General features: G+C 46.8%; 1 protein-coding gene and 1 pseudogene across 7 annotated transcripts in view; both read left to right on the forward strand.

Annotated features, from left to right (window-relative positions):
- Window positions 1-2,032, forward strand: part of LOC129015029 (RNA polymerase I-specific transcription initiation factor RRN3-like) — a 34,208-nt pseudogene extending 32,176 nt beyond the window's left edge.
- A 4,050-nt stretch (window positions 2,033-6,082) lies between these two features.
- LOC129015907 (protein N-terminal asparagine amidohydrolase-like) overlaps window positions 6,083-16,577 on the forward strand; it is a 34,950-nt gene continuing 24,455 nt past the window's right edge. For 3 of the 7 annotated variants that reach the window (XR_010124322.1, XM_063654513.1, XM_063654510.1), the window contains exons 1-3: window positions 6,083-6,237; window positions 13,969-14,034; window positions 14,338-14,446. Coding sequence is in view for 5 of the 7 variants with exons in the window: in XM_063654513.1 (XP_063510583.1) it covers window positions 14,403-14,446 (44 nt within the window). In the remaining 2 variants the exon portion in view is untranslated. Of the gene's footprint in view, window positions 6,238-13,968; window positions 14,035-14,235; window positions 14,447-16,577 lie in introns of all 7 variants that reach the window. The other 4 variants (XR_010124323.1, XM_063654514.1, XM_063654512.1 and 1 more) reach the window with 3 other exon arrangements.

The raw sequence follows: 16,577 nt of genomic DNA on the forward strand, positions 1-16,577 counted from the left end.
GGGACTACAGGCGTGTGCCACTACACTGGCTTTCTTTTGAAATTAAGATATCTTCTTCACCATCTTTACAAACGTTAACACCTTCCTGAGGAAGGAATTGTTGAAAGCTTTTCAGTCAGCAGTGGTGACGTTACTGATGATTTCTGATGTTTCTACAGGAGATAGTGGAAGATGAAGATGATGACTTTTTCTGAAAGGCGAAGTGCCCCAGAATGATACCGTGATTGGGATCACACCGAGCTCCTTTGACGCGCATTTCCGAAGTCCTTCGAGTAGTGTGGGCTCCCCACCGGTGTTGTACATGCAACCCAGTCCCCTCTGATGGCAGAGATTTGTGACTGAGTGTGACATTTGGGATTCCTCATCACTCGTCATACCCTCAGCACCCAGCTCGTGCCATTGGGCATTGATGGCATTGAGCTGGAGCGAGTGCCTGCCTCGGCTGTGGCACTTCCAGGTTCGACTGAATCAAGCATCTGAAGACTGGGTTTTTTTGTTGTTGTTGTTCCCCTTACAGACAAAATGAAGACTATCATGTGCAATCTTTTACAGTGGGGTTGATGATATATTTGGAAGGATTTGCTTGTTTAATATGTACATTTTTTGTGTTAACAGCTTTTTGACACAATTACTGGGTAATTTCTAACATAGGCAGCAGACTGTTTCACGGGTTGCTGTTTTAACATGGGTTTTTGTCAGATCCATGGTCATAGGACTTTGCTGATCAGCTTTCAGTGAAGAATCCTCTAAGTTAAAACTTCTATTTAAAGACTTTAACTAGAAAGTGTTTATTTTGGCTACATTGTTCACCTTCTGCTGTATTGGTATTTGTCTGTTGGGATTTCAAGGGAGTGTAGAGAAGATAGAAAGAAAGCCAAGAGCTGGCCCGATGTGGTCTGGGACACAGAGTTGGAGCTGGCACTGAAGATCTCCAGGGACTTCAGAGACCAATAAAAGCCCATAGGGAAGAGAGAGAGGATATAGAAAAACAGGATCAGATGTGTAATATACTTGGCACAGCGAAAAAATGGATTTAAAGACAGAAATGGAGGTCCAGGTAGATGTAATTCACACGGACTGAAAGTGAGCCTGGGCTTGTGTGAAACACATGAGATTGGATTTGACCCCTTGGCTCTCAAGTGTCCCCTTAGATCTAGAACTGCTCCATGGTGGCCATCAGATCGAGTCAGTTTTGATCTGCATCAGTTAGTTATTGAGAATTTCTTTGTTCAAACAGGAAAAATTTTTTAGATTATTTGGTGTTATGGTTTTGCTCACAACAATAGGTGGAAGTTTCTAGTGCAGTCTTGGTCTGATGGCTGTGCGTATCATACATTTGGCTTGGTGAAATCCTTCTCTAAAGCCTCTTTGTATTTTTATAACTAAACAGAGGAAGTCTTCAGAAGACCTCGCTTTATAACAAATTTGTGCAAACACTGCTAGAGTCATTTTGAAGCTCAAGCATTTTCACTTTGTTTCTTACATGTGTACTTTTTTGTTTACTTGTGAAAATGGCCATCTTTAAGCATATTTATTTTCTGGCACTTCTATTTATTTAAAGGCAAGCAATATTTTCTTGATCATAAATATTTTGTAATGAAATACGTCCTCTTTCCCAGGGCTTTGTATGCGCTTGTATAATTACATTGATGGCAATGTAGAGTTTGAATTTCAGTCTGTAAATACTTTTTTGGAAAATAGAAATTTTTATTGCTTTAAAGTTTTGGATATGGGTGGTTTTCTTTTGGGGGCTTGGTGGAAAGTCATTTGAGAACTTTAAGGTTCTCTTTTTAACTGCTGGCAAAATGTTGATTTTTTTATATTAGATAAAATGAGTAAATGAAATTCCCCAGAAATTAATAGTAAGTGGGGTCTTTGTGGGTTGGGAAGTAGTTTTAACGTAGAAAGATATTTACAGATAAGTCTATTTAATTTCAAAGAGTTTGTGAAAAAAATCCATGGTGAAAATAAAACAATGACATGGTTAATCTGGAACTTTCATTCTTATACCAATAAAAGGTACCTCAATACATGTTCTTTCAATTTCTGTTTTTTTTTTTTTTATTTAATGTATTAAAGCATTTTGCAGTGGAAAACTCCTGAGGCATTGCTGTTGAAGAGGGAGAAATAGTGCTGGTATGGTGGGGCGCTTGATGAAATTCATTGCATGCCGGGGTGAGGATGGCTTCCGTGTGCACCGTATGAAGTATCCGCGACTCTCCTTAATCATACCCAGCCAAGAGTGATTGAGGCTTGAGCAGGTCCAAGGGAAGCAGACACTTCTTTCAAAAAGTTACATGCTTTGAAGGGACATCTATGGGGAAAAATACTGTGAAATCGCCTTAGAAATTGCATGCCAACAATGGGAATTTTTCCTTTCACTAAAAAGCAAGCTGTCAGTTGTAGGAGTCTCCAGGGTCCGTCCTTTTGTCTGTGTGCTCTGGTTTGGTCTTCCTTGATGAGAAGTGGCTGAATTTTTACAAGTCAACTTACCGAGTGCCACGGGCTTCCTTTCCTAACTAGCTGTTTGACCTTGAGCAAGTTACCTAACCTTTCTGAGCGCTAATTAAACTGTAAAATGGGAAAAAGATACTAGTGTAAGGCTTTAAGGATTCGATGCATGTACAAGTTAACGGCCGTTGTTTTCTTGTAAGAAAGGCACTTTCATGGGAAGTTTTTTTCGGTTAAAGATAACTTCCATTTCTTCTATAATACCTACCTCCCTGGTACCAACTTAGATCTGAACTGGAGAGGAGGAAGCAGCGTGTTTCCCTTGCCAGGCAGTGCTTATGATGGTGGTTCTTAACCCTAGCTGTGCCCTAGAATCAGTCCCTCGGAGTGCTGAGAAATAAGGATGCCCAGGCTCACATCACACACCAACTCAACCTCTGATTGAATCAGTCTCCAGAAGAAGGGTCTGGATGTGGATGGTTTTTAAAGCCCCCTGGTGATTCAAAGGTGCAGGTTGCCTTGAGAACTGTTCATTGGTTTACAACTGCATACTTTTCTTGTTTCAACTAATTGAACATCCAAAGCTCCACCATGTTTTGTTCCATCAAATGCTTTCCTTTTGTGTGTTTCAGTCTGACTCTGGATCGTTGAGTAGGATTTATAATGTATCTAATAATTTGGGGCCAGGTGTGGTAGCTCATGCCTGTAATCTGAGCACTTGGGGAGGACAGTGAAAGGATCTCTTGAAGCTAGGAGTTTGAGATCAGCTGGGGCAACATAGTGAGACCCCCATCTCTACATTAAAAAATTTGAAACACAAATTGGGATCCTTTCACTAAATATTTACTAAGGTTCTGTATAATGTTCATCATTCTTTTTTTTGAGACAGAGTCTCACTTCACTCTATCACCCAGGCTGGAGTGCAGTGGTGCAATCACGGCTCAACAACTGCAACCTCTGCCTCCTGGGTTCAAGTGATCCGGCCACCTCAGCCTCCTGAGTAGCTGGGACTACAGGTACGCACCACCATGCCTGGCTAATTTTTGTATTTTTAGTAGAGATGGGGTTTCACTATGTTGGCCAGGCTGGTCTTGAACTCCTAACCTCAAGCAATCTGTCCGCCTGGGCCTCCCAAAGTGCTGGGATTACAGGCATGAGCCACCATGTCTGGCCTCAAAAAAGTGTAATTTAAAAAATATTTCCCTGTATATATTCTTTGAACCTTGCCATCAGCCATCTTGTGAGGCAGGTTGGTTTCCTATCTTAAAGAAACAGGCTTTCCAACATTGTTAATTAGTGCTTTCTTTTTCTTTTTCTTTACTTTTTTTGAGACGGTCTTGCTGTAATCACCCAGGCAGGAGTGCAGTGGCGCAGGAGTGCAGTGGCGCAGTCGTGCCTCATTGCAGCCTTGACCTCTCGGGCTTGACTGATCCTCCCGAGTAGCTGGGACTACAGGCCTGCCACCATGCCCAGCTAATTTTTGTATTTGTTGGAGAAGCAGGGTTCCCTGTGTTGTCCAGGCTCGTCTCGAACTTCTGGGCTCAAGTGAGTCCTCCTTCGGCCTTTCAAAGTGCTGGGGTTACAGGCATGAGCCGCAGTGCTGGCCACACACCTGCTATTGCTTCCTCATTGCCTGTAGACCAAAATTTGTGGAGCTGGGGTGGGAAGAGAGGTAGGGGAGTGGTTTCCTGCTTGTTATCTGGCTCATTTAGTCCTTTATCACAGGACTCAGCCTAGGAGATTGATAACCTGAGATTACTTGAGAAAAGATCACCCAAAAGTGAAAAACCAGTTAGGCAAACTGCACCAGCCCCAGGCAGAACCCACAGAACCTTGTTCTTCACCTTTGCACTTCCAAATGCCTCACTTTGATTGACTACTCTTTGCTCTGCAATTCCAATAATAGTTATCTTTAGAGTGTTTAGTTTGTACCAGGTGAGACAAACATGCTATTCTACAAAACCAGTTCAGAGAAGTTAAGTAACTTGCTCCAGGCCAGCCTGCTGGTCATTGATCACCCTGGATTCAAACCCTGTTTTTAGCTCTGAGCTTCCTAGTTGGGACTTACTTAATGTCGCCTGCGTTAGAATGAGTTGTTTACAGTCTAGGAGCATCTTATAGTGATGGAGAGCACTGGCTTTGGAATCATGCAAAGCTAGGTTCAGTCTTCGTTCTACTATTTATTTCTACCACTTTGAGCAAGTTACTGTATCTGTTATAACGGAGGTGTTGATAGTAGCTCCTACATTTGTGAGGACAAATGACAAATGAGGTGTTGATAGTAGCTCCTACATTTGTGAGGACAAATGAGAAATGTAGGTGTAATAATACAGAGAAATAATTTCCTGGTAGCTAGAAATAGAGTTATTTTGGGTGAGAAGTTGGGTAACCTGGCGATGGGAACACCATCTTCTACAGTCACTTCTTTACTGTAGTAAATTTCCTGGTATTTTTGTTGAACGGGGTGTGTAAGCTGAGGGGGAGATTTATGAAAGAAGACGATGAATACGGATGATAAAATTCTAATAAAGTTTCTGCTCTATCATGTGGCTCCTCTGTATCTTTTGTAAAATTACTTTTTGTTAATGTGCTGCAGAGTCGGATGAATTTGAGCAATATTTCCAAGTTTTAGAAGAGAGCTCCACGGTGAGACGCCTCTCACCTTGGGGACCTGTCCTCAGATTAAGGGCTCTGCAGTCAGTATCCGCAAATCCTTCCCCCACGGTTCCCAGCCCACCTGTGAGTGGCCTATTGGATTCCAATCACGACGTGTTAATCGATGATCTCTTTAGTACGTGGGGCTAGCACAGTTCAGGATATATTTTCTCAGTTTAAGACCATTTACATTTATTTTTATTATTATTTTTAGAAACAGAGTCTTCCTCTGCAGTGCCCAAACATAGCTCATTGCAGCCTCCCACTCCTGGGGTCAAGAGAGCCTCCCGCCTCAGCCTACAGAGTGGCTGGGATTACAGGTGCATGCCACCATGCCCAGTTAATTTTTAAATTTTTGGCAGAGACGAGGGTATGGGGGAGGGTGGGTCTCACTAGGTTGCCCAGGCTGGTCTCGAACTCCTGGCCTCAAGCGATCCTCCTGCCTCGGCCCCCCAAAGTGCTGGGATTACAGGCGTGAGCCACCGTGCCCGCCTGATTAGGTTTATTATTACTCATTGAATGCAATCCTACGGAGCTGCACAGCAGGGTCCCAAACTCAAGCCTGTGGAAGGTCGTACACCTGGGAAGCGTGGAGCAATGACCTAAAGCGCAGCAGTCGGAGCCAGAACCCACCCAGGGAACTCGCCTGGAGGCTCTCTTGGCTGGTGCAGCTGCTCCCTGGCCGCTCCCCTTTCCCCGCTCCTTCACTCCCACGATTTTGGGACTACCCTTCCCAGCGCCCCTTGCGGAGGAGGCGGGCCGCGCGCTGCTTCCGGGGCCGATTCCTGTCTTTGGACTACATTTCCCGTGAGGCCTTGCGACCCTGTCCTGGATTTCTCCAGTCTCTTCGGCCGGCTCCGCCTCCGCCTGGACTCCACTTCCCGGCAGCGCCGCGGTGGGGCGGGGCAGGACGAGGCGGGACGCGCGGCCCGAGGGGCGGTGCCGGGGGCGGCGGGGGCGGCGGGGGCGGCGGGGGCGGCGGGGGCGGCCCGGGGCTGCAGGGGCAGGAGCCGCCTCCTCCCAGGGCCTGCCTGGGCGGCCGCCTCCGCTATGCCGCTGCTAGCCGAGGGGCGGCGAGTGAGGCTGCAGTAGTCAGCCGGGGACCTCGTCCGAGCCCATCCGCCTTTGGAGGTGAGTGGGGCGCGGCGCGGGGCTTCGGGGCGGGCCCGAGGGGAAGCTGCAGGGCGGGCGAGCGCCCTCCTCACCCCACCGCTGCCCGCCTCACGCGACACAGACTTGAAACTTAGCGCTGTTGGCACATCCGGAGCCCCGGCCGTCGGCTCGCGTCTTCCCCTTGAGGGGTGCGGGAGTTTTTGCCTTCTTTAGACTTCAGCAGGCTGCCGCGGAGGCCACTGTCTGACAGGGGAGGGGACGGGGGCCCAGAGAGGTTAGGTGACTTGCCCAAGGTCGCACAGCACTGCGGCTCGGGGACACGCCGGGACCCCCATTCCCAGACGGGGCGGCTGCAGCCCCCAGAGGGCTCTGTCCGTTTAGGCAAATATGGCCGCCCGCCTTCGGGGACCCGCAGCCTGCGGTGAACGTTGCTTTGTCCTTGCGTCCGCGTGAAGCAGGAGGTTATTCCAGGGTGGGCTTCGGAGAGCGTTTGGCCTGGGGGATCTTGGCGGGGACCCCCAGTCCTTCCTCTTCTCTCTCCCCTACCCCCGGAGCGTAGGGCGCCGAGTTATTTTTAGCCGCAAGAGAGAGCCCTGCTTTCCGCAGCTGGGCCATAGGACCACGCCCTGATGCACGGGTTTTGTTTTTGTTTGTTCTGCTTTTGTGCTCAAATAGATCTCTGAACTCTTGTCCACGCTTCTGCAGGGACTGTCGGCAAGGGGGTTCTCAGGTTTTAAAAAGAGCGGGGCGTGGCGACAGGGGGCAAACATCCTACTTGCCATAGATCCTGTTAAAGGGGAATCAATCATTTCGTTGATTTGAGAGTCAAATATCGAGCCCCTAATATCTGTTGGGCACCGTACTGATCACTGTCCCTGCCCTCGAAGTGTTTGTAGTCTAGAAGGGAGAATGGTTTCTGATGAAGAAGACTCAGATACTATAAACTGTTAAGTGCCATAAAGAAAAAGCATCCCCTTTCACTCTGAATGGGAAGCACAGGAACCTGACCAAGTGTGTTGGGTTGGGGAAGGCATTTAGAGGTTTCATCTGTCACAGCTGTACAGTTTGTGATTATTTTGTTTGCTTGTTTGTTCTCTATTTGATCTGTCCCCAGAATGTAAGCCTCCTGAAGGCAGATAAGAGTAGTGTCCTCACTTTTGTATCCTCAGAGTGTAGGACGGTCCCTGGCATAGAATTGGCGCTCAGTAAAGATTTGTTGCATAAATGGCACAAAATGATCCCTGAACGTGTTCTGAAGGGTGACAAGGACTTACTGACGGGGAGAAGGCAGACAGCTCTGTGTGATTCTCAGCTTGCATTTCAGGACCGACCATCGTCTGTTAGCCAACATACACCGAGCTAGGCGTGGTGGCGTGTCACTTTATCCTTGCATTGTGTTACTGTCCTGTTAACTAGCGAAGTCGAGAGTAGGACTCACCAAGGAAAAATAATTTCAGCCGCCTGAAGAATTTAGGGGATGCTCTACTTTTATGTCTGTTTGAAAATGTCCGTGATAGAAAGTTAGATGGGTGTCTTGGGCTGCACACTTAAGTGTGGAGGGGGATTTGGTGACACATTGGGGCTGCTCCTCTCGGAGGAAGGTTTTGGCCTATTTAAGAAGACATGTCCTAGAAAGGCTATGTACTGGGGACCAGTTTGTGTTACAGGAACTTTGGAAGGGGGCAATCACTTTGATTTGCGGCAGTGTAAGTGAAGAAGGATGCAGGCACGAGAGAGATTTGAAAAGGAGAAGAAGGGTGAGGGCATCGCAGCTGGGCAAGCCGCCTGGGGCGCGGTGGGCAGGAGGGGAAGGGCCCAGTGGGTGGGTGGCCTGGCCAGTTTCTCCAGAGCAGCCAGGGTGAGGAGGGGAAGCATGGAAAGTAAAGCTACAGGGGTGGATTGTACCCAGATGACCAAATGACCAAGGGGCTTAGATGGACCTTTCACCTACTTAGCAACAGGGAGACATTAAAGGTTGGGGTGTTTTTGTTTTTGTTTTTGTTTGAGACTTAGTTTTGCTCTGTTGCCCAGGCTGGAGTGCTGTGGTGCAATCTCAGCTCACTGCAACCTCCGTCTCCCAAGGTTCAAGCGATTCTCATGCCTCAGCCTCCCAAGTAGCTGGGATTACAGGTGTATGCCACCATGCCCAGCTAATTTTTTTATTTTTGGTAGAGACGGGGTTTCACCGTGTTGGCCAGGCTGGTCTTGAACTCGTGACCTCAAGTGATCTGCCCGTCTCGGCCTCCGAAGTGCTAGGATTACCGGTGTGAGCCACTCCACCCGGCCTGGATTATTTTTATATAATAAAGCAGGGTGTCCTCTTTGTAGGAAAGCAAAATATAATAATACAGAAAAGAAAAAAAAATGTATGACTACAACCATTCTTCAGTTTGGTGAAAGTCCTAATGAAGGTTTTTCTTTGTATATACTTTTTTTAAAAAAATGATAGCTTACTATATGTTGCTATACATTATACATTATAGTGTGTTTTTCATGTAACGATGTGTTCTGAGTATGGAGTACCAACAGTTAGAAGCCTGTGTGTAGCTACGACTAGCAAATAACAACAATAACAGTAATACAGTGGAAGCTGCCAAGCACCACAGCAAGAGTTACTGCTATTCCCATTTTACAGATGAGGACTGTGAGGCACAGAGAGGCTGGGAAACTGGCCCCAGGCCCCACATCCTGGGAGTGGTGAAGCCAGGATTGGAACCCTGGCAGCCTGCCCTTGACCCTGGAGCTGCGCTATTCAGTACAGTAGCCACGAGCCATGTGGTTACTTAGGATTTAAATTAAAAATCAATTACAATTAGATACAATTGAAAACTCAGTTCCTCAGTTGCAGTAGCCACATTTCAAGTGCTGAGCAGACGGCATGGCTACTAATGAGACAGTGTGAATATAGACGGTGGCCATCCCTGCATAGAGTTCCTTTGGCCAGAGCTGTGCCCTCCCTTAGTCACTCTTAACCAGTCACTGGGTACTCGGTAACCAGTCCTGCAACATCTTGGGTAATATAGTTCCACAGAGTCTACAAGATGCTCGCAGCGTAGCTTAGTTCCTGCTTCTATTATTTATTTATTTTTTGAGAGATGGAGCCTTGCTCTGTCACCCAGGCTGGAATGCAATGGCGTGATCTTGGCTCACTGCAACCTCTGCCTCCCAGGTTCAAGCGATTCTCCTGCCTCAGCCTCCTGAGTATCTGGGATTACAGACATCCGCCACCATGCCCGGCTAATTTTTGTATTTTTAGTAGAGATGGGGCTTCAACATGTTGGCCAGGCTGGTCTGAAACTCCTGACCTCAAGTGATCCTCCCGCCTCAGCCTCCAAAGTGCTGGGATTACAGGCGCTAGCCACTGTGTTGGGCCTCATAATTTCTTATATAGCATTGTGCTTTACAGTTCACAAATCATTTTCATGCCCCTCTCCTGTTTGTAAAGGAAGAATTGACAAACAGGACAGCAGGCGTGAGGGTCACATGATCATCCCCCAGGTCACAGCTAGGTGATTGGCTAAGACACAGGTCAACAAGCCACCGCTCATGGGCCGGACCCTGCTTTATGTATAGCCTATAGGCCAAGAATGGTCTTTATATTTCTCAAAGGTTGAGAAAAATCAAAATAGTATTTTGTAACATGGGAAATGGTGTTGAAATTAAAACTTCGGTGTCACCTATAAATAAAGTTTTATTGGAACACAGCCACATCTGTATTGTCTATGGCTGCTTTCACTTCATAACAGCAGAGTAGAGCAATTGTGACAGAGACTGCGGCCTTGCAGAACCCCAAATATTTCCTGTCTGGCCTTTTTCAGAAAATCTGCCGGTCACTGGGTTAAGAGAATACTGCCATTGAATAGGAATTGGGAAATGGGGATGAGGGACTGAGGGAAAAGTTTTTTTTTTAAAGCAAATATTAGTATCTAGAGAATATTAGAGGTTAAGAAAAGTGGGACTACTTGCAATATGAATTTATAAAGTAGGACTGTGTGTTTTTCCAAAGAAGGGAAGTTTGGCTAAACTCTTTTCACTACTTAAAAGAGCAAAAATTAGCCAAGTGTGGTGGCGTGCGCCTGTGGTTCCAGCTACTGCAAAGGATGCTGAGGTGGGAGGATTGCTTGAGCCCAGGAGTTTGAGGTTGCAGTGAGCTATGATCTGGCCACAGCACTTCAGCCTGGGCAACAGAGTGAGGCCTTGTCTGTGAAAAAAAAAAATTAAAAATAAAGTAGAGGCTGGGCACAGTGGCTCATGCCTATAATCCTAGCACAAGTGGGGTGGCGTGCGCCTGTGGTTCCAGCTACTGCAAAGGAGGCTGAAGCAGGAGGATCACATGAACCCAGGAGTTCGAGACCAGCCCGGGCGATACAGGGAGACCCCATCTCTCCAAACAATACAAAAATTAGCCAGGTCTGTTGGCTCACGCCTGTAGTTCCCAGCTCCTTGGGAGGCTGAGGTGGGAGGATTGCTTGAGGCCAGAGGCTGCAGTGAGCCACGATCTCGCCGCTGCACTCCAGCCTGGGAGACAGTAAGACCCTGTCTAAAAAAAGAAATTAAAAGATAGAGCAAAGCAGTCTGCTGTTTTAGTGTTCTGGCATTCTCTCTTCTGATAATTTTTGCTTTTATTTCTTTGGGAAATCATAGGAGCTGTGTTGAAGAGAGACATGATTTTTGGTCTTTGTGAAAGCAGTAATTAATTTCTCACAAATAGCTTTGCTTTTGAGTGGTGACCCAATTGTGAACATGAGTGTTAAAAATTCGCCTTTGCGCCCTCCCTTCTCTTCCCTTCCCTCAAAGAACAAAGCAGAAGGTAAGTATCTCAGGAGTAATCAAGAGGGAATTCTGAATTCTCCCCTGTTATTCTGAACTAAGGTGAGGTAAGACGTGGAATGAAAATGAGAGGCTTTCACCTGTAGAGGTGTTCTGAGTTTTAGAGCAGTCACACCTGTTTCTCATTGACTTCTGGAGCAAGCAAGGCTGTCTTGCCCATCTAATTTTACACTGCAGTTCATTTAATCTTTAGTTTGTTTCTTAAATTAGGGGCTTGTCTCATTTTCATTGATACCTTGCTTCCAGTTAATGGAAGTTTATAAACAGAAGAAAACACCATGTAAGTAATCAAGCTGATCATTATGTTTATTACATCTCTTCTTTTAGTTTAATTTTAATTTTTTTTTTTTTTTTTTTTTTTTGAGGCAGGGTCTTGGTCTGTCACCCAGGCTGGAGTACAGTGGTGCAATCATGGCTCACTGCAGCCTCCACCTCCTGGCTGCAAGTGTTCCTCCTACCTGAGCCTCCAGAGTAGCTGAACTACAGGCACATGCCACCACACCCAGCTAATTTTTGTAATTTTTGTAGAGACAGGATCTTCCTTGTTGCCCAGGCTGGTTTTGAACTCTTAGGCTCAAGCAGTCCTCCCTCCTCAGCCTCCCAAAGTGCTGGAATTACAGTTGGGAGCCATCGCACCCAGCTGCTCTTATGTTTTATTAAGGGAGCACTAACCTAAATTAGCACCAGTCATGCGAAATGGCAAGAAGCTGATAGAAGACTAAGACTGCAAAACTGTCTTCCCGTGTAGACAATACATACATACATACGTTGTCTAGACATTTGAGGAAGATTTTGTTCATCCAGGAGTTTGTTGCAAGTAAGAAGGAAATTATGATACATTGTAGTGTTGTATCAATTTAACATTTTTGAAAAAGTTTTTGTTAAATAACCACTGAATTTTTAACCACTTAATTTTTTTTACAAGCTTACTAAATAAGTTTGTACAAATACTCAGATTATTGACACTTAGTATTAACATACCTTTCATAAATTTGCCTTATCCATTTTGTTCTTGTATTCTAATAATAACTGTGTGGTAGAACATTGAGAAGAGAGGACAACAGCCACAGGAAATCACTCATGTTTGCTCTTTTGGCACAGCCATGCTTGTATTGGTGAAATTTCCTTCCAGTATTTTTCTCTATGGGGATAAGCATTTAATCATTGTTGTATTAACGGCACATTTATAGCTCTTTAAAACATTTTTTGTACTTTTGTATCTTGCTTTGCAATTAGCATTTCAAAACTCTTTTTCCCATAGTTTTCATTTCTCACGACGGTGCAGTTAGTGGTTGTGACTTGGTTCTGTGCCTAATGTACTTACCTTTTCCATTGTTGCTCCCAGCTTTTTGCCATTACAAATTACACAGGGGGCTGGGCACGGTGGCTCATGCTATAATCCCAGCACCTTGGGAGGCCAAGGCAGGCAGATCACTTGAGGCCAGGAGTTTGATACCAGTGTGGCCAACATAGTGAAACCCGGTTTCTACTAAAAATACGAAAAGCCGGGCATGGTGGCACACGCCTGTAATCCCAGCTACTGGGGAGGCTGAGGCATGAGAATCGCTTGAACCTGGGAGGTGGAGATTGCAGTGAACTGAGATTACGCCACTGCACTCCAGCCTGGGCAACAGAACGAGACTCTGTCTCAAAAAAAAAAAATAAGATAAAAGAAATAACACAGGGATGAACATATTTTGAGTTATTTCCTTAGGACAGATTTCCAGAAGTGAAATTACTAGGTTAGGGACTAAGGTAAAAAAGCGGAGGCCAGGTATGGTGGCTTATGCCTGTAATCCCAGCACTGTAGGAGGCCAAGGTGGGTGGATCACTTGAGTCCAAGAGTTTGAGACCAGCCTGGGCAGCATAGGCAGGCCCCATCTCTACAAAAAGTATAAAAATCAGCCAGGTGTGGCGGTGTGCGCCTGTACTCCCAGCACTTTGGGAGGCCGGGGTGGGTGGATTGCTTGACCCCAGGAGTTTGAGACCAGCCTGGGGAGCATAGGGAGACCTCGTCACTACAAAAAGTATAAAAATCAGCCGGGTGTGGTGGCGCAGGCCTGTAGTCCCAGCTATTTGCGAGGCTAAGGTGGTAGGATCGCTTGAGCCTGGGAGGTGGAGGCTGCAGTGAGTTGAAATTGTACCACTATACATCAGCTTTGGTGACAGAGTGAGAGACTGTCTCAGAAAATAAAAAAGAGGGGATGTGATTTCAGAGCCATCCATCCACTATTCCTGTGTAATCTGATTCTCTTTACAATGGTAAAATTGTTAAGAGTCTCACACTCTTTAGTAAAGAACTGTGATAGCTGGGTGTGGTGGGTCATGCCTGTAATCCCAGCACTTTGGGAGGCCAAGGCAGGAAGATTGCTTGAGCCCAGGAGTTCAAGACCAGCCTGGGAGACATAGTGAGGCCCTGTCTCTTTAAAAAAAACAAAAACAACAACAACAACAAAAAACAAACTATAATAAAGGGTTTTTGCATCTCATTTCATAGGTTACTATGACATCTGATTTCATAGGTTAAAAAAACCACCGCGCAGAACCTCATCGTTTTCTCTGCATTGTTCTGAATGACCGTGGCTGCTGCCTTTTTCTTTGAGCCTCTCTGTCCGCTGACACACTCCCCACACACTAGCGTGCTGCCCACGCAGAGCCCGCTTTGGCTCTCTCCACATCTTTAGTTTTTCCATCCTCACTAATTTACATCACTATTTTATTTTTTTTTTTACTTAAACAGGAAAGAGCCAGACTTTTCAGAGGTCAGTGTGTTCAACAAGTGGGACCCCAGGGCTTTCTGTTTGTTCAGCAAACAGAGCTTGTAGTGGCCTCCCCAAAGGATGGTAGGTTAGGAAGCAGTGAATTGGGCGCTATCCCAAAAGGCTATTGCATATTTTATTTTATTTCTTTTTTAAACAGGCTCCATCTCCATTCTGGGTTCTGATGATGCCACTACTTGTCACATTGTGGTCCTGAGGCACACAGGTATGATGAGAGAGGTGAAGGAAACCATTACTTAAACTGACCCAACCTTTGGGAGCATTGAATTTCTCACGTTGAGTTTCCTGGTGTCTTGTTGGAAGCGGACTCCGCTTACCTTTTTTCTGGTCTGCATGGTGTCTCCCTGGTGTCCTGGTCAGAATGGGTTGGCTGGGCAGCACAGACCTTTCCGTTTTTCCCCTACAGGATATTCAAAGACGAGGCGGTCCGGAGGGACAGGCGGAGTCTCGGCCTGCGCACTGCACTCCCATCAGGAATAACTTGAGTCCTTTCACCCTTGTTCTTCAGGTAATGGGGCCACCTGCTTGACACATTGTGATGGAACCGACACCAAAGCTGAGGTCCCCTTGATCATGAACTCCATAAAATCCTTTTCTGACCACGCTCAATGTGGAAGGTGAGATCCACGCTGCTCTCATAGGTGAATTGAGATCTTGGAACCGTTGCGTACAGGACGTGGCCGTGGAAGCTGTTAGGGGAACACAGGATGCCACCGCCGTCGTGTCTGCCTCGTTCCCCTGGAACAGAACCTGGCACGACGTGGGCACTGCGTGAGCAGTGGTTGAGTGAATGAGTGGGTGTTGGGCACAGGCAAGGAGTCCGTGCTGGATTTGAGATGGAAGGCTTGACTTTGAACTTGATGTCGCCTCAGGAACGTCGAGTTTGCGATTTTCACGTCGTTTTGCTCTCCCCCAGGTGTGGTAGCTCTTCATGCAGTCATTCCTCCCGCAGTTGCTTGTTAAATGCTTCCTCTCACCTACACCTTGTAGTTTCTAGGGACACAGCAGTGAAGACTAGACAGAAAGCCCGGCCCAAGATGTTTGTATTCCGAAGCCGAGAGACTGTACACAAGATGGGGTGTTGGGTGGTGAGGCGGGGCTGTGGAGAAAACCAGGCCAGGAAGATGTGGGGACCGCTAGGGGGCGAGGCATGTAGTTTTTTTTTCTTGTTCTTTTTTTGTTGTTGAGATAGGGTCTGGCTGTGTCGCCCTGTCTGGAGCGCAGTTGTGTGATCTCAGCTTACTGCAGCCTTGACTTTGCGGACTCAGGTGATTCTCCCACCTCAGCCTCCCAAGTAGCTGGGACCACAGGTGTACACCACCATACCCAGCTAGTTGTTTTTTTTTCTGTAGAGACAGGGTTTTGCCAAGTTGCCCAGGCTGGTCTTAAACTCTTGGGCTCAAGTGATCCTCCCAGCTGAGGGGTATAGTTTTAAATTCCAGCAGATTGGTAGTTTCCCCAAGGATTGCTGGATAAGAAGCGGCCTCTAGCCTGGGTGCCCCCACAGCACCTCATCCTCTCTCACTGCAGTAAAGTATCTGCTGCCTCCATTTGACAGAGACCGGCGCTGAGGCTCAATGTGCTGGAGCACACAGGAGCTAAGTGGAGGCTGATGACACAGGCCTGCTGTCAAGACCACTGTTCACACACCTGTCCCCTCTCCTTGCTCTGTCTTTGTGTAGACCTGGCAGGCATTGCTCTCATTTTATTTGAAGTCTAAGGCAGCCATTGAGTGAACTATTCCCATCATATACAAAGGCTTAACAATCCTAGGAGTCAAAAAAGGAAAGAGAGAGTTCTCTGGGAGAGATTTGCCAGTCAATACCGATCGATTCTAAATTCTCCCTCTGCGGTCTGTGCCGAGGCTGGGCTGGCTTCATGGACATGTGACCCGTGCAGGCCCAAAATGGTATTTTCATTTTCCTGTCATCTTGGCCCCCGCAGGGGGACATAATCAATGCCATTATGTTGCCACACACTCTGCTTCATGGTTCTCAGAACGTGCCTGTCAGCTCTTCCTGCTCTGTTGTAGAACTGCGATCGCTCAGGGAGTCAGAGGCAAACCTGGTGGCCCAGTGGCAAGCACAGCCATGGTGGCCACAGCTCTCCTTACTACTACTACTTGGAGTTTATTATGAGGCCCCTTGAGGCTGTGCCCTGTGTTAGGTACATCCAAGGTTCTGGTTCATCCCTTAGGAAGATTTTGTGTCTGAGAAGGCAGCGTGGAGTCTGGCAACACTTTGCCGAGTGTGAATTCGCCCAGTTGACGGGCTGTGGAAAAGGGGGTTAGTAGATGAGTGTGGGAAACACTGGGTTCAAGAAAGTTAGTTGGATTTTTTCAATCGCAGGACTTCTCAAGAGCTTCACTGTGCTAATGCGCAGTGTGACTCCTAAGGAGGGCTGCCAACAGGCAGTTGCCCAATCTTTTTTTTTTTTTTAAATTTGTTTTAGAGCCAGGGTTTCACCCTGTCATCCAGGCTAGTCTCAAACTTCTGGGCTCAAGCAATCCTTCCACCTCTGCCTCCCAAGTAGCTGGGAATAGAGGTGTATGCCAGCACACCTGGCCCCAAACCATTTTTTTTTTTTTTTTTTTTTTTTTTTTTTTTTTTGAGACAGAGTCTGGCTCTGTCGCCCAGGCTGGCATACAGTGATGCAGTCTTGGCTCACTGCAGCCTCTGCCTCCTGGGTTCAAGTGATTCTCCTGCCTCAGCCTCCTGAGTAGCTGGGATTACAGACGCCCACCACCAC

Source organism: Pongo pygmaeus, chromosome 18 (assembly GCF_028885625.2).
Source record: "Pongo pygmaeus isolate AG05252 chromosome 18, NHGRI_mPonPyg2-v2.0_pri, whole genome shotgun sequence".
NCBI classification, from domain to species: domain Eukaryota; kingdom Metazoa; phylum Chordata; class Mammalia; order Primates; family Hominidae; genus Pongo; species Pongo pygmaeus.